This window comes from Hemibagrus wyckioides, linkage group LG14 (assembly GCF_019097595.1).
Source record: "Hemibagrus wyckioides isolate EC202008001 linkage group LG14, SWU_Hwy_1.0, whole genome shotgun sequence".
NCBI lineage: Eukaryota > Metazoa > Chordata > Actinopteri > Siluriformes > Bagridae > Hemibagrus > Hemibagrus wyckioides.
Window position 1 is genome coordinate 2,504,608 of NC_080723.1, and position 24,444 is coordinate 2,529,051.

Consider the following 24,444-nt stretch of genomic DNA (forward strand, 5'->3'; position numbering starts at 1 on the left):
CCATTTTTCCTGCTTTTAACAACAACTTTGAGGACAAAATGTTCACTTGCTGCCTAATAAATCCCACCCACTAACAGGTGCCATGATGAGGAGATCATCAGTCTGATTCACTTCACCTGTTGTATATACTGTAAGAATTTATTAAGCGTGAGGAAGATAAGATAGCTGCAAGCCAGCCTAGTTTTTAACAGGGGCCTGCAGAACCCTAAACTATATGAAGTCTGTGGATCTGACTGGATGAATGTAACAGTGTAATGCAATTGATAATAGGAACAAACTTGTTTCACAGAAGTCGCCCAACAGTAAATGTAACTCCTCTGAGTACTCCGATTTCCTCTCCCAGTGCATAGACATGCACCAGCATCTCTAATTTGTCTGTAGTATGTATACGACGTCTGTGGTGCCCCTCTGCGATAAGCTCCAGATTCCCTAAGATACCAGGATAAGCACTAATAGATGTCAGTGCTGGCAAATGGTTGTGGTATAAGAGGAATAAACCACTTTGGGACATACAAAAGGAAAATAATATCTTCATAGATATTATAAACTATAAACCAAAACTATATTATTATTATAACTATAAACCAAAAAAACATAAACCAAAACAAATAATTAATTTGCGGTTTCTTGCACGCTACAAGGTCTACTGATTTGCTCTGTAAACAATTCTCTGTAAGCGATTCCCATGTTCACATATAAGCCTTTATTCTAGCCACACCTAAAATTATATAAAGACCCAGATAAGCTGTTTAAATAAGTGGACTCAGGTGTGGATCCTGACTGGCTGAATGAAAACCTGCTGAGATCTTGTGCAGAAGATTAAAAACCTTGGCTATCACAGTGTAGATGTAATTCTGACCACATTCTTACAAGGATCTCAAATGTCAGGACAACATCTATGCATTTAAATTGGCTAAAATTCTTGGAATGTGCTTTTCCCCAAAGAGACCTATAAAAGAAAACAACCCAGCAGCAGGTCTGTGAGGAACTCTGAATGGAAATGTGGATCATATCGAGTTCAAGATTTTTCATTATTTATTATTTCCAGACTCATGGCTTCGCTTTGTAATTGTCCATTTAAACTGCTTTGTGATGAGTTGATAATGTCATACCAACAACAACAACAACAACAACAACATCTATCCATCCATCCATCCTTCCATCCAACCATCCATCCATCCATTTATTCATCCATCCATTTATTCATCCATCCATCTATCCATTCATTCATCCATCTTCTAAACAGTTTATCTTACACAGGCTCATGGGGAGGCTGTGGCACAGGGCAGGAGACACAATGGATATTTGTTATTATTACACTTCCAGTTTAAATGTAAATTAAAGATATAGCTCATACATACACATAATCCATCCCATAACCTTCTGCTCCAGTACATCTGATCAAATGCACATTATCATATAGTGCTTGTTAATATTATGAAGAGCAGCTACGCTAATTCCTTTCCACTTGTTTCTCTTTTTCTACCCATCCCAAGGCATCAGTTCCAGTTGTATTCCGCTTCATGAAGATTTCAGACCTTCAATGAGAAGAGGCCGACCCTGAGAGTATCCCGAGGCATCCAGAGATGGACCAGCTCCAGTTGGATTCTGCTTCATGAAGTTTTTGGACATTCTAAGAGAACACGCCAACCCCATGTGGACTTTGAGGACAACGAGCTCCTAATTGATGCACGAAGTAACATACTACATATGCTGTATCTCCATCACACAATTCCAACTGACTGTATATGACTGTAGAAAGGACATTATTCATAATCACACTCTCCGGTGTTTATAATCATTTATAATCACAGTCTCTGGTGTTTATAATCATTTATAATCACACTCTCTGGTGTTTACAATCATTCATAATTACACTCTGGTGTTTATAATCATTTATAATCACACTCTCCAGTGTTTATAATCATTTATAATCACACTCTCTGGTGTTTATAATCATTTATAATCACAGTCTCTGGTGTTTATAATCATTTATAATCACACTCTCTGGTGTTTACAGTCATTCATAATTACACTCTGGTGTTTATAATCATTTATAATCACACTCTCCAGTGTTTATAATCATTTATAATCACACTCTCCGGTGTTTATAATCATTTATAATCACACTCTCCAGTGTTTATAATCATTTATAATCACACTCTCTGGTGTTTATAATCATTTATAATCACACTCTCCAGTGTTTATAATCATTTATAATCACACTCTCTGGTGTTTATAATAAATTATAATCACACTCTCCGGTGTTTATAATCATTTAGAATCACACTCTGGTGTTTATAATCATTTATAATCACACTCTCCAGTGTTTATAATCATTTATAATCACACTCTCTGGTGTTACTAATCATTTATAATCACACTCTCTGGTGTTTATAATCATTTATAATCACACTTTCTCTGGTGTCTATAATCATTTATAATCACACTCTCTGGTGTTTATAATCATTTATAATCACACTCTCTGGTGTTTATAATCATTTATAATCACACTCTCTGGTGTTTACAATCATTCATAATTACACTCTGGTGTTTATAATCTTTTATAATCACACTCTCCGGTGTTTATAATCATTTATAATCACACTCTCTGGTGTTACTAATCATTTATAATCACACTCTCTGGTGTTTATAATCATTTATAATCACACTTTCTCTGGTGTCTATAATCATTTATAATCTCACTCTCTGGTGTTTATAATCATTTATAATCACACTCTCCGGTGTTTATAATCATTTATAATCACACTCTCTGGTGTTACTAATCATTTATAATCACACTCTCTGGTGTTTATAATCATTTATAATCACACTTTCTCTGGTGTCTATAATCATTTATAATCTCACTCTCTGGTGTTTATAATCATTTATAATCACACTCTCCCGCGTTTATAATCATTTATAATCACACTCTCCGGTGTCTATAATCATTTATAATCACACTTTCTCTGGTGTCTATAATCATTTATAATCACACTCTCTGGTGTTTATAATCATTTATAATCACACTCTCTGGTGTTTACAATCATTCATAATTACACTCTGGTGTTTATAATCTTTTATAATCACACTCTCCGGTGTTTAGAATCATTTATAATCACACTCTCTGGTGTTACTAATCATTTATAATCACACTCTCTGGTGTTTATAATCATTTATAATCACACTTTCTCTGGTGTCTATAATCATTTATAATCTCACTCTCTGGTGTTTATAATCATTTATAATCACACTCTCCGGCGTTTATAATCATTTATAATCACAGTCTCCGGTGGTTTTGAGTCTGGTTCCTCTCAAGGTTTCTTCCTCTTACCATCTTGCCACCTTGCTCATTAGGGATTAATACAAATAAATTTGAATATAAGTCTGAATTTTTTGTCTAATATTAACCTTGGACTTTTGTATTATGTTTCTTAGGTTCTGTAAAGCTGCTTTGAGACAATGTGCATTGATAAAAGCGCTATACAAATAAAATTGAATCGAAAAATTATTATTATTATTATTATTATTATTATTATTATTATTATTAGTAGTAGTAGTAGTAGTAGTAGTAGTAGTAGCTATAGTAATAGTAATAGTAATAGTAATATTAGTGGTATAACAGTACTGGACCTTTATTTTGAAACATTTCCCTAGTTCCCCGGCAGAAGTAGCTTTGTTATGGGCTGTTCAGCACCCTGCACTTCAGTGGTCCTTTCGAAATGGCGGACGCCGATTCTTGGGGTGAGAAATACACGGCGTGTCCGGTGTTTATTCACTCTTTTGGTGTCCAGAAGAAATGTGCAGTCCGTGTAACAGCGTGTCATTGTCTTGCCTAATGAAACGCTTTCTCCTTCTGTCCCAGATGCTGACAGTTTTGAGCCAGAAGAACCCATCAAGAAGGCTTCAGTGCATGACAAGTGGGAAGGCGAGGATGAGGACGAAGACGTTAAAGTTAGTAACTTCAACCTGCTGCCTGAGCTGCTGACCTTTTCTAACCACACCTCACCGGGTTTATTCACTCTTATTCAGTGTGACGATCTGTTAAACAACCTTCCATCGAAGTTAGCTAGCCAGCCTGGGTAGGCGATTAGGCGCTATGCCTCCATCAGTTAGCAGTGCTAGCTAATCTGAATAATGATGGCGAGATGATTTGAGATGAAAGTGCAGCACGACTGAATAACAGAGCATACACGTGTTCTTAATATCACTCATTACATCCGTGAAGTATCAGGGTCTTGAAATGTATCTGGGATCATTCATCAAACATACACCGTACGGCCAAAGGTTTGTGGACACCTGACCATCACACTCGCATGTGTGCTTCTTCCTCAAACTGTTAGTACAACGATGGTGGTGATCCAGATGTCTGCTGAAGCAGTGACAGTTCCCTACACCGAGAGCACATATTTCAAATAACAGTTGATATCTGTATAGTTGTGTCATCATTGATTGTGAGGAGATATGGAAGGAGTCTCCAGTGTCAGTACTTTGTAAAGCTGGACAATGGAGAGTCTTTAGGGCAGAGTGCTTTCTGTTTTTCCCGGTAACATGACGCTTTATAAGTTTGAGAGATTTAAAGAAACAAGAAACTGGTTGAGGGAACGTCTGTTGAACTGATAAGGGAACTGTTTACTTCAGTGTTTGAAGTAATCCATGACTAAGCTCATGAGAGCAAGACTGGCCGAGGGTGGCGTTCTCTCTCGCTATCATGGGAGTGTGTGAGCTCATACCTGTAGAAGGTTGTAGATCGCATATTCCACCAACGGTTTGAACACATTTGATTGACACTGCTTGAAGGATGTATCCCCTGCTTAAAAGAATATGCTATCCACCCACTTCTACATCTCCTACACCCTCTCTGGTTGCTAGATAATGTGTAATGGGGCGAGCTGCTAGATCAGGGGTTCTCAGAGTCTGCATTCAGAGGTCTAAATCTGAATTTAAGGTAAAGGTCTGGAACAATTGGCAACAAGTGCCTTTTGCATTCAAAATACATTAATAACATTAATAGTTGATGAAATTGTCTGTTTTGTTTCATAGTGGCGTTTCCACTCTTCACAACTCCAGCCGTCTCGTTACAAATCGAACAGAACGGCTTCGTGCAAAATGAAGGCATATCTCTCTGTCCAATCATCTCTGAAAACTCTCGAAAATTTTCTTCATCAACTTTTCATTTCCTGGAAACTGACATCCTCACCCATCCAAACGCTTAATGCTGTGAAGAGTCGCCCGGTCGCCCTGCCCGATTGCGTCATACGCTCACTGCAACAAAAGGAAAACTTTTAATATCTCGCCTTCACTTTCATTTTGGACCATCTCCAAAATAAAAACCTAAACAAATGATTTACAAGTTTAAGATGCGTTTATCAAAGTAGGGAATCCACACTTTTAATCCCTTACACACAATTAGTGCTCCTGAAATACGAAATGAAGGCGGGTCAGGATCGAATTCCCTCCGAGTCCGGATCCGGAGCAGAGTTCAGGACTTTGAGAAGCGCTGTGCTAGATGGTTTTGGAATTGGCCATGAACTAAATTAGGTAGAAAATCTAAGTGGAGAAGAGGAGAAACATTGACATGTTCTTGAATAAATATAAAATAAAACCAGACAGGAAAAGATCAGGGTGATGTCTTCACTTCATGACATTCCACATCACATCATCTTGTATTTGATTTCCCTAGAACACCATGGCCCATCATGTTATATTCTTTACACACCATCCTTCTTTTATAAAGATATATCCCTTTTTTTCCCTGCAGGATAATTGGGATGACGAAGAGGAGGAAGAAGAAAAGGTGACAGAGACAAAAACAGGTGAATTAAAGCATGTATACTTTTAAGCAGTCCAACTTTCAGCTTGTTTGTTTTGTCTGACATGGGTTTTTATTTCCTAGCTGCAGTCACAAAGCCATCAGAGAAGAAAAAACTAAGCGATAAAATCAAAGAGAAGGAGAGTTTACAGAAGAAAAAACAAGAGGAGTTTCGAAAGCAGGTGAGCGAAGAACGAAGAATGGTGGATCTTGTTCCTTAAAGACTGTGTTTCCTGTATTGCACTACAGTGTGTTCCTGCTCATGGCCGTAATAATTGCTCATGATGCTGTAGTGCACATACGCAACACAATGCCTGTGGAGTAGTTTGTAATCTTTGTACCATTGTGCTCTACTTGCTTAACACAGACAAGTTTTTTATCTTTTAAGCAACTTTTGATCCTCTGACTCAAACACACAGTGAAGTTATTCTTTATCTAACAGACCACAAAAGCGGTCAGCTAGAAGGGTGTGAATGCTCACGTATGAGGCTTCTACACCAAACAGTGTAGAGATAGATAAGCCTACGAGAGCGGTATTCAGTCTGGGACTATAGATACTCATGGACTAGTCGAATCTGTGACTCGAGTGCAGCAGCATTCTGTGTTGTAAAACTTTTCGTAGCCAGGGATCACTGAAACTGTGAAACAAATTAAACTATTTAAATTCTAGGATGATTATTTATATGGGTACAGAAATATTTGGGGTATTTATTAGAACCAAAGAGCTTTCGATTTCTAAACGTTCGATCCACTAAACATTATCATGAGAACTGTTTTGTTTTTTCAGTTATTCAGGTTTGGATTAAACACGTTCAGACTGATGATATACTTTTTGTGGTATGTTTTCTACCACTGTAAGATTTCTTTAAAAGGCACAGACCCTACTTTGAGCACCATGGTGTTGTATTTGTAAGCTACTAAGTACATCGGAACCTCGGCATACGAATGCCCTCCCTTTTCACCTTAAGAAATGAAATTTAGCAATAAATTGGCATTGGCATACAAACGAACTGAACCAAACGCCGGCTAAGTTGCACGTACGTCCGTCCATCCAAAACTTGTGTTGGTGGAAAGCCAAGCGAAGCGAGTTCACGAATTTTACTGATTTTTTTTCCAGTCAGCGAAAGCTGTTTCGAATATGTGATCTGTAGTGAGAGTAGAGAGGAGGTTGAGATGAGCCTGGAGAGGTGGAGGTCAGCACTACAGAGGAGGGGAATGAAAGTCAGTAGGGACAATACGGAGCACATGCACGTGAATGAGATGGAGGGCAGTGGAATGGTGCAGTTTCAAGGAGTCGAGGTGAGGAAGGTGGATGAGTTTAAATACTTGGGGTCCAGAGTAATGGAGAGTGTGGAAGAGAGTACAGGCAGGGTGGACTGAGTGTAGAAGAGTTGGAGGAGTGATTTGTGACAGAAGGGTGTCTGCAACAGAGTACAAGACTGGTGAGACCAGCTATGTTGTATGGTTTGGAGACGATGGCGCTGACAAAAAGACAGGGCTGAGCTGGAGGTGGCAGAGTTGAGGATGCTGCGATTTGAGTTGACGGGGATGGAGAGGATTAGAAATGAGGATATTAGAGGGACAGCACAGGTGAAATGATTTGGAGATAAAGTAAGAGAGGCGAGATTGAGGTGGTTTGGGCATGTGCAGAGGAGGGATATGGATTATATTGGAAGAAAAATGCTGAGGATGGAACCATCGGGAAAGGAGAGGAGGAGGGTTATGGATGTGGTGAGGGAAGACATGCAGGGGGTCGGTGTCACTGTGGTGACCCCTAAAGGGAACAGCCGAAAGAAGAAGAAAAAAGCTGTTTGGAAAGAATCAACCCACGATACAGACTTGCCTTCGGCATGCGATCAAAAGCTAGGTGATTTTTTGGGCGTTTTTTTTTTTTTTGTTGACAGACTGGTGCTGTGGGTGGTCTGTTCTATTTTTAGCCCGAGTTTGATGGCATGACTTGACATGGAATGCTTGGCTTGGGTCTGTTCTTTGTAAGCAGCCATACAGTTTACATACGCTTCGTATTGGCTTGAACCCCGATCCTCCGATCAACAACCCAGAGCCCACTTGAGCCACCACTGCCCCCATATTATGATTATGATTATTATTATTTTCAACTTTTATGTTAAAGTGTTTTATCTCTAATGTCTGCGCTTCTTTCTGGGACGTCAGATTCATTAACACAGATCAACACGGTTCTCTCTGTCCTATCCTAACTCGAGGGAACATAATACAAAGAGATGCCTCTGCATAATATTATATCTTAGGCATGCATGAAGCATTTGGGTCGTCTAAAACGAGGTCCTTATAAAAGAATTCATTATAGAATTAAAAGACGGTGTGTTTTTATTCTGAGAAATAAACAGTTAATTGTTGTTAATTGATGAGGATTGTGTCTATGGCAGTTAGAGGAATCTAAAGACAGCACAGAATGCACACCTGAGGAGGAGTTGGCGGAAAAACTTAGAGTGAAGAAGCTTCAGGAGGATTCAGATTTGGAACTAGCCAAAGATGCTTTTGGTGAGTGATATCTCTTTATATCTTTATAACTTTATATCTCCACGTTCTATGAGCTTTATTATTATGATAAGATGTCTGTACATGTACATCTATGCATAATGTCCTGTTAAGGATCTCATGTTTGTCACTCGTTTCTCTGTTAGGCATCGTATCGAATAACGTAACAGGAATAGACGCCATGAGCCCTTCCTCCAAAGATGACTTTACAGAGTTTGAGCGGTTGCTGAAAGAGAAAATCTCTCTCTATGAGAAGTCTATACACTATTCCAGCTTCTTGGAGTCACTGTTCAGAGACCTGTGTCTTTCACGTGAGTTTGGCTCATACACAACTGTTTGTTAATACGGTCAATCCTGGTCATCTCTGTCCATTTTGTTTACATCTATGTCTCAGTGTTCTTACACGTGTTTCGACTGTGACTGTGTCATTTGTTTCAGTGGAAGTTGAAGATTTGAAGAAAATCAACAACTCGCTCACAGTGTTACTCAGTGAGAAGCAGAGGCAAGAAAAGGTAGGCTGTCTGGATTCTAGTGCAGTACATTAATAATCTCTCTCTCTCTCTCTCTGTATATATGTATAACATTGTGAGCAGTGAGAGGTGAAGTGAATAAGACTGATGATCTCCTCATCATGGCACCTGTTAGTGGGTGGGATATATTAGGCAGCAAGTGAACATTTTGTCCTCAGAGTTGATGTGTTAGAAGCAGGAAAAATGGACAAGCGTAAGGATTTGAGCGAGTTTGACGAAGGGCCAAATTGTGATGGCTAGACCACTGGATCAGAGCATCTCCAAAACTGCAGCTCTTGTGGGGTGTTCCCGGTCTGCAGTGGTCAGTATCTATCAAAAGTATACTTTAAGTCCTATAAGTTGCAACTTACAGGACTTAAAGGATCTGCTGCAAACATCTTGGTGCCAGATACCACAGCACACCTTCAGGGATCTAGTGGAGTCTATGCCTCTATGGGTCAGGGTTGTTTTGGCAGCATAAGGGGGACCCACACAATATTAGGCAGGTGGTCATAATGTTATGGCTGATTGGTGTATGTATATATCCCTTACGTTCTTGTTCACAACAGTCATCAGAAGGAGGGATAAATGTCATGTCAGTTACTTTGACTGTTTTTGGTTGTTGGTGCCAGACAGCTGGTTGTTAGTAGTATTTCAGATGCTACTTACTTAAGATTAGAACCTTCAGCTGTCCAGTTTTGGTGATCCTGTGCCCACTATAGCCTCTGATTGTTGTTCTTGGCTGAACAGGATTGAAATCAAATGTAGTCTTCTACTGTTGTAGCCCATCCACCACAACGTTGTGATGCTTTATAAATAGTGCGTTGCCCATGTTCTCTGATCTCTCATCAGGGCATTTCCACCAGCAGAACTGGTTAGTTTTTTGCACCATTTTGTCTAAACCTTAGAGACTGTTTTGCATGAAAATCTCAGGAGATCTGGAGTTTCTGAAATACTCAAACCATGCTGTCAACAACCATGCCATGATCTAGGGTTGGGTACTGTTCACATTTTTACCTGTAATTTGGTACCGGTACCCAATGGTACTTTTTTCGGTACTTTACATTCTGTGTGATGTTTGTATACTGTAATATTTACATGTAAATAGTTTCGTGCCAGGTTTTCTGACATCTCGCATAACTTTAAGGTTACTTTTTTTTAGGTGCTTCCTATTACAAATAGAATTTTTAATAGAATTACAAATATTGCAAATAGCAATGTCTGCGTCTAATTTTGTAAAATGCGGCCACACTTGCGAACGTTTTCGGTTAGCCATTGTCGTGTTTGAACAAGCTGCAGGGGTGATGTTGCGTCACATGGTGATGCTCTCTTTCTTTCTCTGATGTACTCTTGTGCAGATGTGTTCTCAGGTACTGAAATATGGCGCAGAAATTTGGATTTAGTCTGAATCTGTACTAATTCGGTCGGTATCCTTAAAAGTACAGAGTTCAGTACCCAACCCCACCACGGTCAGTGAGATCACGCTAGGTTTTTCTTCTCTGTGCTGATGTTTGATGTGAACGTTAACTGAAGATCCACACGATTGTATATATCCTGCTGCTGCCACATGATTGGCTGATTAGATAATTCCGTTAATTAGTAGGTGTTCCTAATAAAGTGCTCAGTGACGGTGTACGTATAGTGTATAGAATCAGTAATGTATGATGGCATAAAATGGCCATTTTATTCTGTACCAGATGGTGTCAGATTAATTTTTTTGGCCTCAGGATATTTATAGGCTGCTGCCTAACCACCTTCTGTGTCGTTCCTTTCTCTTGGTCACTGATAAACAAACAGCAAAATAAAGGAAAGAAGAAAAAGAAAGGCGGCTTACCAGGAGGTGGTTTAAAAGCCAAGATGAAAGACGACTTCGATGACTACGGCGAGTTCGACGGAGGTTACGCACAAGACTACGAGGATTTCATGTGACCCCTGCTTCGTAACCCATCGTATTCTTCGAGTGACGAAACCTACACCTCTACAGCGCATGACCTCTCCCTCCAGCCAGACCCACTTCCCGAATCGAGCTAGAAAACTGACCCATATCCCATGTAACACACACTAGCCTAAGCTTAAGTGGTTTACTCTGAGAAAGACTTAAGTGAAGCAGGTTCTCTGGTTTTTTTTTTTTTATTATTATTATTGACTAGGTCATTTCTAGTGTTGCCGCGGAGAAGAAAAAAAAAGAAGAAGGTCAGAATCAGGTCCTTTTAGTGAAAGTTTGAAAGTGAGAACTGACCGACGTGGAACAGACGTGAAAGTGTACAAAAAAAGAAGAGTTTGACAGTGTTACTGTTTAAAAGAGCTACTTGACATTACGAATAAATTTGACATTCTATGCAAATTTCAGAAATAAATGTCTATACGTTATGTATTTTGAATACATTTCTGCTGTCCTTGCATTATGACATTTATACACATTACTGGTCAATGCTTTTGCTGAGGACACACAAAGTGATTGCTTTTAAAAGCTTTACATTAAGGTTCCCTTAACTGACATTATTTCATTTACATGAACAGCAGCATTAATATCTAATATATATCTCCCTTTTTATTTAATGACCTAACCAAACAAGCTTACCCATAATAACCAGTGTTTATTTCATCGAAGAGCGAATCAAAAATTGTCAAAATAAATGAATTATTGTTCATTTCCGTTGGCGTATTTTTAATCACAGATACAATAAACACCAGTCAGGGTAGGTATACTGTATTTATCTGACGATTTACCCAACACGTATTGTTCATACTGTGAATAATGTTCTTTAAAACGAAGCTTAATGTAAAGCATGACCTTAAGGAGCAGTCACACGCTTATGGAAAGCTATGTAAACAGTTTAATTTTTCTACTTCTAGGATGATCATGTATAAAATCTTTGTTTAGATGCATCGAGCCTAACATGTCGAGTGTAGCGTATCAGCTCGAAAGCTTATTTCTACCTGCGGAGACGATCCGCGTTCCGTTCGATTGGGTCACTCCTTTAAGATCTTTGTGTTGTGAAACATCATGCTATATTTGCGGTTCTTAACATTGTTCCTTTATGCACAGTGTCACTAAACCATGCAGGTAGGTATTTTCAGATCATCATTACGGTTACTTTATAAATGAAGTGCATACAAGACGTCTTCTCGTGGAACTTTTTCCATTTTTTCAAGCGAAAGATTTACTGTTCAGCAAAGCAAGCGATCGCATTCTGCCGTGTTTTATAGAGATCTAATTTAATAAAAGTCTTCAAGAAGTAAATTGTTGTGCTTTTTGTTTTAGTCCACTGTGGTGCTGTCTTTCTTTTTCTTTTTTTTTTATGAAACAGTGGTCAAGGATGGTGTTGAGGTCTACAGTTTTATTACAATCATACCGACTTGGTGCACACAAACTGCTCTCCTCAGATAACCTGCCAATGTCCTAATCTCGTCCTTGTTGGACGAGGGTCATTATCTTGATCGTTCAGAGAATTGCCGCTCTCTTGACAAAGGGGCTAGTCTTTTCCCTGTTTACCAACTTATCTCCGATTGCTTAAAAGGTAGAAATGGGTTTTGAAAGGACAAAAAAAAAAAACCCACACAGCAGAGAGACTGTAAAGATAAGACTTGGGGTAATTAACAGTAAAAGGTTTCTGTAATACTCCTTCATTCATTGGCTGTTGTGGGTGGGGGTGGAGGATTTCTACAGCACAAGGATCCAAGATGTGAGGATCTTCGTATTAAACAGGGAGCAGGTGGATCAGGACACTTCGTGTCATCATGGGTTACGGAGCATTGCGGTATTTGAGTGTGGTCTGTGCTGCAGGAGCTGTCCTGTGTAGTGTCGAGAGCACTAGTTCTGGATCACAGGTTCTCCAAACCCTGCACTGTCCACCCTGCGAGCGCATCCACTGCTCGCCTCGGAGGGCGCTGAGGCTCCAGTGTAAGGGGGGTGTGACTACGGGCGTCTGCGGCTGCTGCCCTGCGTGTGCAAAACAAGTCGGGGAGAGCTGTGGAGGAACGTGGGACTACCTGGGGAAGTGTGATGAAGGCTTGGTGTGTGTGTACCAGGAAGCTGCTGAGAGCAAGCCAGGTGCAGAGCATAAAGGGAAATGCAAGTCAGGTAACAAGTTGAGGATTTTCTCAATGCATGTGTGTGTGTGTGTGTGTGTGTTTCCCAGTTTCCAGCATCTCAGCCAGGTAGTCAAAAGGCTGGCACTTAATGATCAGCCCCCATTCATTTGAGCATGTCTGCTAATGTTACATTTCCAGTATTGTGGAAGTGAAGACCTTCTAAAATGGATTTATAATTTATAGTTATTTACACAAGAATTTTCTAATGCAGTGTGATTGGTCTTTTTAATTTTTTTTTTTTAAAAAACATTTGTTAACATCAGGATCAATTAAATTCAGGAAATCCTTTGATACGTCATTGTACTCGCTGCTATACACCAATCAGGCATAACATTATGACCACCTGCCTAATATAAATAGTGTCGGTCCCCCTGTTGCTGCCAAAACAGCCCTGACCCATCGAGGCATACTGTAGGCTCCAGTAAATTGCAATTTACAGAACTTAATGGACTTACAGGACTTTTGATAGATACTGACCACTGCAGACCGGGAACACCCCACAAGAGCTGCAGTTTTGGAGATGCTCTGATCCAGCGGTCTAGCCATCACAATTTGGTCAAACTCGCTCAAATCCTTACGCTTGTCCATTTTTCCTGCTTCTAACACATCAACTTTGAAGACAAAATGTTGACTTTCTGCCTAATATATCCCACCCACTAACAGGTGCCATGATGAGGAGATCATCAGTCTTATTCACCTCACCGGTCACTGCTCACAATGTTATGCCTGATCGGTTATAGTGAAGAATTAATTGAGCCTTTAATTATTTTTTATCGAGCACATGGGCAAATACATGGTCTGCAGTAAAGGACATGCAGAAAATGAGGCAACTCAGTACCTCAACCTCTCTTTTTTTTTGGATAATATTTGTTTTATATGTATTATTCAATTTTCAGTCATTGAACCAGTATTAATAACCTCATTTTCATCGAGTGTTTGTGTGTCCATTCAGTACTAGAAGTCCTTGAAAGAGACACTTGTCGTCCAGACTGTACATGGGAATTCTGTCAGGCAAACCCCAATGAAATCTGCTCTGCCAGGTGACTCCTATAGTCATACTTACGGTCATTGATCTCTAAACTACTGGAGATCGAGGTCTGGTTAAAATTGGATAACTGCTGAAAATGTAGTCCTAACTCAACTTAATCTTGATTATAAATTGTTAAATATCTGTAAAATTTTTTAACAGTGTAGTCTGTCTGCTATTGCAGGTCTGTATCAGTGGAAAAGCGTGAGTGTGGAGGTTTCTGTCAACACACCACCTGCTCCAGCTGTTTGATTCTCAAGCGTCCAGTGTGTTCTCAGGCTTGTGGTCAAACAGACCATATCTGCCTGCATCGTTTTGGGAGGTGTGTGCACAGCCACCTGGAGGAACAGGGACAGGCAGCATGCCACCAAAACCTGCAGGTGAATACGGTCAAACTTCACTTTAAAGCCATTTTAAAATCAGCAAATGCAGTGTTTTAACGGTTTAAACTTTTGTCCAACAGAGTAACAGTGAGGGCTACTTCATGTGTTTGGCTCCTGCTTGTCCAGATGCTGAAGAATAATCATGCGTTTGAGATGGACCTGCTCCAATGTGATCGAGAATTAAAATGTAGCATATTAAGGCAGCTATTTTTATACATGATTTTTTTTGTAAGCTTTGTGATTGCAGATTTCAGATTATAAATTGGCTGAGTTATGCATTTTGATCAGTTTATTTGATTTCATTTATTACTGTGCATTTGTATTTACTCCCAATCAGGCATAACATTATGACCACCTGCCTAATATTGGTGGCGTTCCCCCCTCTTGCTGCTGAAACAGCCCTGACCCATCATGCACTGTGTATTCTGACCCTTTTCTATCAGAACCAGCATTAACTTCTTCAGCAATTTGAGCAACAGTAGCTCGTCTGTTGGATCGGATCACACGGACCAGCCTTCTCTCCCCATGTGCATCAGTGAGCCTTGGCCGCCCATGACCCTGTCACCGGTTCACCACTGTTCCTTCCTTGGACCACTTTTAATAGATACTGACCACTGCAGACCGGGAACACCCCACAGGAGCTGCAGTTTTGGAGATGCTCTGATCCAGTGGTCTAGCCATCACAATATGGCCCTTTTGGTCAAACTCACTCAAATCCTTACCCTTGTCCATTTTTCCTGCTTCTAACACATCAACTTTGAGGACAAAATGTTCACTTGCTGCCTAATATATCCCACCCACTAACAGGTGCCATGATGAGATCATCATCAGTCTTATTCACTTCACCTGGCACTGCTCACAATGTTATGCCTGATCGGTGTATAACGTCCATAATATTAGCTATAAGACGTTTGTCAGATTCAAACAATGCCAGTATTAAATAAACAGATTTTCTTTTATAAATGAAAGTCATCTGATTTCTCTTCTTTGCAGCCATTTCTAAATGGGACTGATAAGATCAGATAGTTAAGTATTAAGGCACAATGTGATCTCTGAGGAAAAGATGCCCACCTGAGACAATCTCTCACGCCTGGTGGGCTGTTACTGAATAACAGGGAATTTATGGAGCTGTAATAAGACATTTACCCACAGGCTAGGGGAAAAAAAAGAAGCCTAGACATACAATAGCAGTCTGTTCCTTTTGATGTCTGGTTTATATCACAATTCACAAGGAGAGGAAATAGTTAATTCTGATAAACCTGTCTGAGAAACTGAGTAGATTTATGGGTTTATGAGGTGCAAAGCTATTGGACTGTTACTCATGCTGGTGAACATGGTGGTTGGAGTCAATAAGCATTAAAGCATCATATTTCTGCTCAAAATATTTTAGACAAAGGAACCTGATCATTGTTGTGTTTTTGTTTTTTATATATAAATTAACACGAGTTGTTTTTGGAGTTTTCTGACTAGTATTGAAACATTGCACTTGGTGTTACGGTCATTAGCTCCGGCTCGGCTGCAGCCCCGTCCAGGAAAAAAGCGGTTACTGAAGATGAATGAATGCATGATTGTAACAATAAGAGCAACCTTTAGGTGCACTTCAACAATGCTGCATTATCAAAGATCAAAGCTTCATACACATTTTTATCAGCTACTATCACCACTACCATGATAGGAAGATTGCTGCTGTTTTTGACTGATAACAATGAATGAAAAAAAAACCTTTAGGGTGTCTGGTACAATAAAACAGTACAACAAAGACACTAATATTAGTTTTGTACTTGAACTCTTAGGACACATGACCAAATCTGGGAAAGATATGTGTTTATTAACTCATGTGTAAACTATTTAAGAGGTTTATTCACAGAAAAATAGGTCAATGGTCAATATTTTTTAACATTACATGAAGACAGCAATAACTGAAGGAGAGAAGCAATATTGAATTTGTTATAACTGTAAAAAAATAACATCTTGAATGTCAATTATCTTTTGTACCATTTCGTTATTATTATACACAATTGGTCCTAGTTCCATGTTCTTCTGTTAGTCATATTTAGGGAATTAAACAATAACGATTTTCCAAATTAACCATAATGCATCATTCAATCTTTTCTAAACAGTAATTTTGAGACTATAATGCAGATAAAACACCCAACAGTCTTATGGTATAGAAGATTTAGACACACACACTGACCATGCATAACATTATGACCACTGCCAGGTGACGTGAATAAGACCGATGATCTCCTCATCATGGCACCTGTTAGTGGGTGGGATATATTAGACAGCAAGTGAACATTTTGTCCTCAAAGTTGATGTGTTAGAAGCAGGAAAAGTGGACAAGCGTAAGGATTTGGGCGAGTATGACCAAAAGGGCCAAATTATGATGGCTAGACCACTGGATCGGAGCATCTCCAAAACTGCAGCTCTTGTGGGGTGTTCCCGGTCTGCAGCGGTCAGTATCTATCAAAATTATCCTTCAAGTCCTGTATGGATCTCCTAACATCTTGGTGCCAGATACCACAGCACATCCCTTCAGGGATCTAGTGGAGTCCATGCCTCAACGGATCAGGGCTGTTTTCGCAGCAAAACAGGGGCCAAGACAATATTAGGCAAATGGTCATAATGTTATGCTTGATCAGTGTATGTATGAGAATGTATTAACAGAAATCATTTAGTGAGATGAGTCCAGCAGTTCTAGTGGAACAGCTACATTCAATTAAATTCCCAGTCCTCTGAACAGTAAAATGATCATTGGGTTCAACTAATGGTTTCTGATGATTTATTTAAATTGAAGTAAGCAGCTATTGACCTTGGCCAAGCACAGTCCTGTAAAGACAGGTAGCAACAGGACAGCACTTTTGTCTCTCATAATTTGGTTGTTCAGCTAATGCAATTATTCCATTATTATACAAAAAAAATAATTCTTACGACATGCCACAGTGTTAAAAATGCCACAGCCTAGAAACGCAGGCCTCCATCTCCTCCACAGTTTCCCCAGATGTATTAAAATAAAAAAATAATAAATGCATATTAAAATGTGATTGTGGTACAACTTGTACACACTAATTGATGGATAAAATGTTCAGTGTTTCCTGAGCATTATGTTCATTGCAAGTCTTAAACTAAATTCTTAAGTGATCTTTGTGAACCAAAGGAAAAAAAAGGCACTTTGGAAACGAGGCAAATGTGATGAAAGGTTGGATCACCGGAATATTCGATGCCAAAATGACTGAAAACTTGTAGAATTGAAGGCACCGATGAATATGAGAAGTAGAAGGTAGAGACCCATCATAATGGCAAAATGGTGTCTGACCATCCAGGATGTCCCTTGAGCATGTCTGGGGAAAAAAAGGTCATAAACAGAAAGAAAATCCATTAAATAATATGGGAAATATTTATTTATTTTTTTTAAAATGACTTCAGTTTTTCCCCCCCATATAAATACCTTTAAAAAAAAAAAAAAAAAATTAAATACTTTGCTAAAAGTATGAAGAAAAATAAAAGCTTACATAACACTCGAAGACAAAGTAAAATTAATTTGCATAAATCTTATTAAAATTTAATACGTTAGTGTGTAGGTTTATCAGGATCATGGCTTCAGGAAAAAAAAATCAAACAAAACAGGGAGTTTCATTTTTTTTTATCTCTAATTACACACTTAAAACTCAGCATCCTCCTCTCTTTCAATTATTCCAAATCTGCCTCAAAGTCCTCACAGTTGCTGCTCTGACTATACTTTTGACGATGTTAGAAAATGAAAAATTCTGCAGTGTATGCTATTAGAAATCATATAACCCCTACTGATTTCAAACATTCTGTACAAGAAAACGTCTCACCTGGTTCTATAACGTTTCTGAGAGTATACCAGCAGGTACTTTACTCTCAGCAGCTCATTGTTGGTCACCACAAAGTACTTCTCTGGCACATCCCCACCCTCGCTGTTCTTTGCCCTCAAACGCTTGCGGTCAACGCTCTCAGAGTCTACAATATTCCAAATTAAAACAAAATAAAAATATTTTAATAATTCTAATTAAATATTCCGAAATACAATAAATCAAATTATATATACACCGATCAGGCGTAACATTGTGAGCAGTGAGAGGTGAAGTGAATAAGACTGATGATCATGCTACCTGTTAGTGGGTGGGATATATTAGGCAGCAAGTGAACATTTTGTTAGAAGCAGGAAAAATGGGCAAGCGTAAGGAATTGAGCGAGTTTGACGAAGGGCAAAATTGTGATATATATTATGAATATATATATTATGAATAGCATTCAGGCCAAAGTGTAGCATAAAAACTACTATTGCATTTAAAAGAAAAAGCATAGGTCATTATCATGGTATATAACATTTATAAACAGCCTAATAACATATGCCATGTTGTTCATGATCTGTGGTACATTACCTTTCTTCTTTACCTGACACTTCACATCTGGATGATCAATGATCTCACACAAGGCAATACAGCTTAGTACTGGCCCGAGGACACTGTCACACCATCCATTTCCGTGGGGGCTATAGAGGAAAGCCATACTTAGGTCACTGGTTAGGTAAGTGCCTTCCCCAAACAGTGACGTCTGAAAGGAGAAAAAGAAAGCATTACTAGAGAGAGGTGTATAGGTACTCCAGTACCTGGTTGGATGATTGAGATGCCAGTATTCAAATGCTGAAATACATACACAGAATGACAAAATACTGTCCAGACTGATACTCAACAGTTAAACAATACGATAAGTAGGAACAGAAATGCTGGTCTGTCTGAATATATTACAGACCACAGCAACAGGTCAAGTCAAGAAATACATTTCTGTATAGCAGCAGTTGGTCAGTTATAATATGGGTGGAGTTATAGACACACATGAATATTGAAATAAATTGGGTGTTTGACTATGTGTTTGAGTTTCAAGTTCAGAACAGATCAGTTCACACAGCACAGAGTCAGTGTGAGTGTGTGTGTGTGTGTGTGTGTGAGAGAGTTCGGTACAGTTCAGATCTGAGTGTTGAGGAGCCTGATGGTTTGAGGAAAGAAACTGTTACACAGTCTGATTGTGCGGGCCCAAATGCTTCCGTACCTCTTTCCAGACGGCAGGAGGGTGAAAAGTGTGTGTGGGGTCATACACAATGCTGTTGGCTTTGGAGATGCAGCGTGTGGTGTAAAAAAAATACATGAAGTATTATTATTGGGGTGTAACAAACGAAAATGCAAAATTCTTCTTAGGATAGACTAGATGTCTTCAGACTTGTTCTCCATGAGGTCTTTAAGAACTTGGACCATTTTTTTTTTTGGATCAACTCAAAACTTGGCTATCGGGCGCTGGCTATCAAAAAGTGGCTGTTAATATCAGAGTTCAAAACTCAAATGCCAATTGGCTCATCTGCTGTTTGTATTACGGAAGCTGTCTCTCTGTGTATTTTGGAGCACTTACAGTATGGGGCTACTACGCAACATGGCAGGACGGATACAGTCTTATTACAGTTCTATTTTTGGCATTTTCCATCTCAACCATCACCACATACAATGCCGCACAGTTTATATACCCTGGGCTAGTCCAAGACAAAGGCATACATTCCCGACACTGACCTTATTCAGATGACAATGTAGACCATTGTGAATAATGGAATGGAAGTTCTCCAGTCGGCTGCCATGGAATGCATAGATAATGTCTCGTCCTGCCCGTGTCTTCTCAAACTTTGAGTTCATCTGTTCACAGTATTCCAACTCAAAAAGGAAATCTGGCACAGGAGAGGAGACCTCTGCATTTTGGGTCAGTTGGCTGAGTCTGGCCCACTTAAATTGCATAATTTAAAAAAACAAAATGAAAAAAGCAAACAGAATTATTTCAAACACTGTACATAGCTGAAAATAGCCTATAGTGTGTCATGGTTTTACAATCAATCATCAATGTTCAAACTTCAAAGAGAAGCACCTCTTCTTTCTGGATGGTCCTTACAGAAAAACTCTTGGAGGACAGTACCCAGTGTACCAGTGCCAGATGATGATCTCCATCTCCTGGTCCCAGTCGGACCAAATCTCTAACGCTTGGCAAGGAGCTCACATCCTTCTGCTGTAAGAGTCACAAGAAAATCTTTGAGCTGAGAGAACTGATTCTAGAGTAATTCATACTGTAATATAGATGCTGCATACTTCACCTTGTTTTTAGCAGAAGCCTATTCTTAAAGCGGTACACTAAATCACAATCAAAGATCAACAAAACTCAATCTCTTACCAGCTCTTCAAAATCCTTTATCTCTCCCCTTAGATATCGAGGTGGGAATGGTCTCAGGACAGAGTCACGCTTGTAGTTCTGCACGGCAGCCACAAAAAGACTGACCCGCAAATCCGCAGCAACGGGGTCAAGATGGAGATGGGAGCGCACCAGCTCTCTGACTGTGGCTGGTGCTAGAGGTGGCTGCATTCCCAAGACTGTAAAACAGAGCAACAAAAATCTGTGCAACAGTAAGTGGAAAGATTTAAGCACAACCATTTCATTATATACATTTCCACATTTTTGGAAAAAAACATGCACAAAAAAAAAACAAACAAACCACCAACATTTATACACCCCTGCAAATCATTGAATTCAGGTGTTGAGCTCGGTCCCTTAGTTCCAGTGAAAGGAACTCTTAATGCTTCAGCTTCATACCAAGACATTTTGGACAATTTTATGCTCCCAACTTTGTCGGAACAGTTTTGGGAATGACCCCTTCCTGTTCCAACATGACTGCACACTGGTGTCCCATGGATGAGCGAGTTTGATGTGAAGGAACTTGAATAGCCGAAGTCCTGACCTCAACCCCATAGAACACCTTTGGGATGAATTAGAGCAGAGACTGCGAGCCAGGCCTTCTCGTCCAACATCGGTGCCATACATCACGTATGAGCTTCTAGAGGAATGGTCAAAAATTCCCATAAACACACTCCTAAACCTTGTGGAAAGCCTTCCCAGAAGAGTTGATGCTGTTATAGCTGCAAAGGGCGGGACAACTCCATATTACATTCATGTAAATGTAAACGCAGATGTACCAGTTTTGACCTGGCTCACAGTCTCCGCTCTAATTCATCCCACAATTTGGAATTGTCCAAAATGTCTTGGTACGAAGCTGAAGCATTAAGAGTTCCTTTCACTGGAACTAAGGGGCCGAGCCCAAACCCTGAAAAACAAAACTCTTGGCAATCTAGTGTAGGTTGGTCATTCTGACAGGACCAGAGCTTTGTTATTTTTAATTGTGCCTTAAAATTTGTTAAGCAAATAAGCTCAGTTGTGCAATGTACCTTTCCCAGGTAATACTGCTGCACATAAAATTCCATTTGTATACTTTTATTTTTACATGAATTAATTAGCTACCTCTGCTAGGAAACCATCAAAATTGGTTCAAAGAGAGATGTAACAGAGACAATCGACCGTCTCCGTTCCACCTCTAGGGCAGCGATTTCGCTTGACCAGATGCTTTGAATGGCTTTCACAATCCCTGATGTGCTTCAATAGTGTTTTCAGATAGGTTATAGTTAAACTAGTTTCCATAGTTTAAGACAGTTTCTGATGTTTGTCGTCCATAGTTTAAGACAGTTTCTGATGTTTGTCGTCCATAGTTTAAGACAGTTTCTGATGTTTGTCGTCCATAGTTTAAGACAGTTTCTGATGTTTGTCGTCCATAGTTTAAGACAGTTTCTGATGTTTGTCGTCCATAGTTTAAGACAGTTTCTGATGTTTGTCGTCCATAGTTTAAGACAGTTTCTGATGTTTGTCGTCCATAGTTTAAGACAGTTTCTGATGTTTGTCGTCCATAGTTTAAGACAGTTTCTGATGTTTGTCGTCCATAGTTTAAGACAGTTTCTGATGTTTGTCGTCCATAGTTTAAGACAGTTTCTGATGTTTGTCGTCCATAGTTTAAGACAGTTTCTGATGTTTGTCGTCCATAGTTTAAGACAGTTTCTGATGTTTGTCGTCCATAGTTTAAGACAGTTTCTGATGTTTGTCGTCCATAGTTTAAGACAGTTTCTGATGTTTGTCGTCCATAGTTTAAGACAGTTTCTGATGTTTGTCGTCCATAGTTTAAGACAGTTTCTGATGTTTGTCGTCCATAGTTTAAGACAGTTTCTGATGTTTGTCGTCCATAGTTTAAGACAGTTTCTGATGTTTGTCGTCCATAGTTTAAGACAGTTTCTGATGTTTGTCGTCCATAGTTTAAGACAGTTTCTGATGTTTGTCGTCCATAGTTTAAGACAGTTTCTGATGTTTGTCGTCCATAGTTTAAGACAGTTTCTGATGTTTGTCGTCCATAGTTTAAGACAGTTTCTGATGTTTGTCGTCCATAGTTTAAGACAGTTTCTGATGTTTGTCGTCCATAGTTTAAGACAGTTTCTGATGTTCGTCCATAGTTTAAGACAGTTTCTGATGTTTGGCCATAGTTTAAGACAGTTTCTGATGTTTGTTGTCCATAGTTTAAGACAGTTTCTGATGTTTGGCCATAGTTTAAGACAGTTTCTGATGTTTGTTGTCCATAGTTTAAGACAGTTTCTGATGTTTGGCCATAGTTTAAGACAGTTTCTGATGTTTGGCCATAGTTTAAGACAGTTTCTGATGTTTGGCCATAGTTTAAGACAGTTTCTGATGTTTGGCCATAGTTTAAGACAGTTTCTGTCTTAAGGGCCTGGTTCTAATGTGGATACTGCATAGGAGTAGCACATATGTTAGCACTGTAGGACTAAGCTTATAGAAGCTAACTAGCTAACCAATAAGGTAGAGAGTTTAATAAACAACTTAACATCGATAGGGCCTAAACATACCTCTAATTTAAACAGCAGGATAAACTATTTTGATAGGATAATCTGTTAGTTTTTACTTGTTGTGGGACGACGAGGTAACAGAGATATTAGCAATGATTAGCAAGTTTGTTTACCTAACTCCACGTAGTTCATTTAGCCAAAGATAGCTAGGGTTAGAAATATATCGAGTAACGAGGCGTATATTGATGAGAAGCTAGAAAAGAAGTACTGCTAGAGTTTGCTGACAAATTATTATTATTATTATTAATATTTTGAAATGTTCAGCGGCACCTCTTGCTAGCTGACTTACCCAAGCTAATGTTACTCACCTCGCTAAAGAGTTACAGCTCAGCCGACACAGTCATGAGAGTGTGTGTCCTGTCCCGCTCCACCGCTGCGATTTCTCCTGACTTTAACGTGATTTCATTCCGTAAAAGGAGTATCTACAACCAGGGATAACACAGCTACTGTATTTAGGATTTAGTTTCAGTTTTTCAACCTTGCCGTGGTCAGAAAATGGAGACCGTGACCCAACAACACGCAGCTTCTCCCTCTCGCCTCTGTCGTGTATTGTGTTGAGGCCAGGTTAATGTTAGTTTATACTTAATCCTACTGGGTGTGTTTGTTAACTGATAGCTCCTAATACAATACCAAGCTTATATATCAGTCCATGTCATATTAGTCTTTGGTTTAAAATGTTCATATACACCAGTCAGGCATAACATTATGACCACCTGCCTAATATTGTGTTGGTCCCCCGTTTGCTGCCAAAACAGCCCTGACCCGTCGAGGTATGGACTCTACTAGATCCGTAAAAGTGTGCTGTGGTATCTGGCACCAAGATGTTAGCAGACTTAAAGGATTCTTTTGATAAATACTGACCACTGCAGACCAGGAACACCCCACAAGAGCTGCAGTTTTGGAGATGCTCTGATCCAGTGGTCTAGCCATCACAATTTGGTCCCTCATCAAACTCTCTCAAATCCTTACACTTGTCCAAGGGAACCTCATCCTCATTTGGGTGACACTGGACAGTAAATAATGTAACTGTTGATAATGTCCTTTCTACAACAGAAACTCTTGAGGAACTAATAGGTCATTGTAGTTCATTATAGACACTAATTCCTTCCTGCTGAAAGCTGACTGATGTGACGGCAGTTCAGAGACGGCGTGATAGTCTCCAAGTGGTTCTATCCACAGCAGTCCCCTAGGTCACAGGATGTCCATGCAGATCTATTCCCAGCAGCAGTGAGCACCACCAATGTTATAATATATTATAACATTGTATATATAATATCATATTATAATATTTACAAAGTATCATGCATAT

The 24,444-nt window shown here is 39.4% G+C and overlaps 3 protein-coding genes across 4 annotated transcripts; 2 read left to right on the forward strand and 1 right to left on the reverse strand.

Moving 5' to 3' along the window:
- The first annotated feature begins 3,659 nt into the window (after window positions 1-3,659).
- On the forward strand, window positions 3,660-11,223 carry eif3ja (eukaryotic translation initiation factor 3, subunit Ja). The gene is made up of 8 exons (XM_058408173.1): window positions 3,660-3,744; window positions 3,866-3,954; window positions 5,762-5,816; window positions 5,897-5,994; window positions 8,218-8,332; window positions 8,476-8,640; window positions 8,768-8,841; window positions 10,636-11,223. Exons 1-8 carry the CDS (start codon window positions 3,723-3,725, stop codon window positions 10,765-10,767), a joined length of 750 nt encoding a protein of 249 aa, XP_058264156.1. The 5' UTR covers window positions 3,660-3,722; the 3' UTR covers window positions 10,768-11,223.
- Window positions 11,224-11,876: 653 nt separating this feature from the next.
- si:ch73-330k17.3 (IGFBP domain-containing protein) lies at window positions 11,877-15,531 on the forward strand. The gene is made up of 4 exons (XM_058408174.1): window positions 11,877-12,922; window positions 13,886-13,973; window positions 14,145-14,340; window positions 14,424-15,531. Exons 1-4 carry the CDS (start codon window positions 12,580-12,582, stop codon window positions 14,481-14,483), a joined length of 687 nt encoding a protein of 228 aa, XP_058264157.1. The 5' UTR covers window positions 11,877-12,579; the 3' UTR covers window positions 14,484-15,531.
- A 619-nt stretch (window positions 15,532-16,150) lies between these two features.
- Window positions 16,151-23,852, reverse strand: parp16 (poly (ADP-ribose) polymerase family, member 16). Of its 2 annotated transcripts, none has more exons than XM_058408172.1 (7): window positions 23,444-23,852; window positions 20,575-20,794; window positions 20,275-20,412; window positions 19,929-20,135; window positions 18,753-18,924; window positions 18,183-18,327; window positions 16,151-17,684 (listed from the first exon to the last, which is right to left on the reverse strand). In XM_058408172.1, the coding sequence occupies exons 2-7, from the start codon at window positions 20,761-20,763 to the stop codon at window positions 17,549-17,551; spliced, it is 987 nt and encodes a 328-aa protein (XP_058264155.1). In that variant the 5' UTR covers window positions 20,764-20,794; window positions 23,444-23,852; the 3' UTR covers window positions 16,151-17,548. The 2 variants fall into 2 exon arrangements, with proteins under 2 accessions (XP_058264155.1, XP_058264154.1); XM_058408171.1 differs by having other exon boundaries at window positions 20,575-20,771; window positions 23,444-23,846.
- Between the last annotated feature and the right edge of the window lie 592 nt (window positions 23,853-24,444).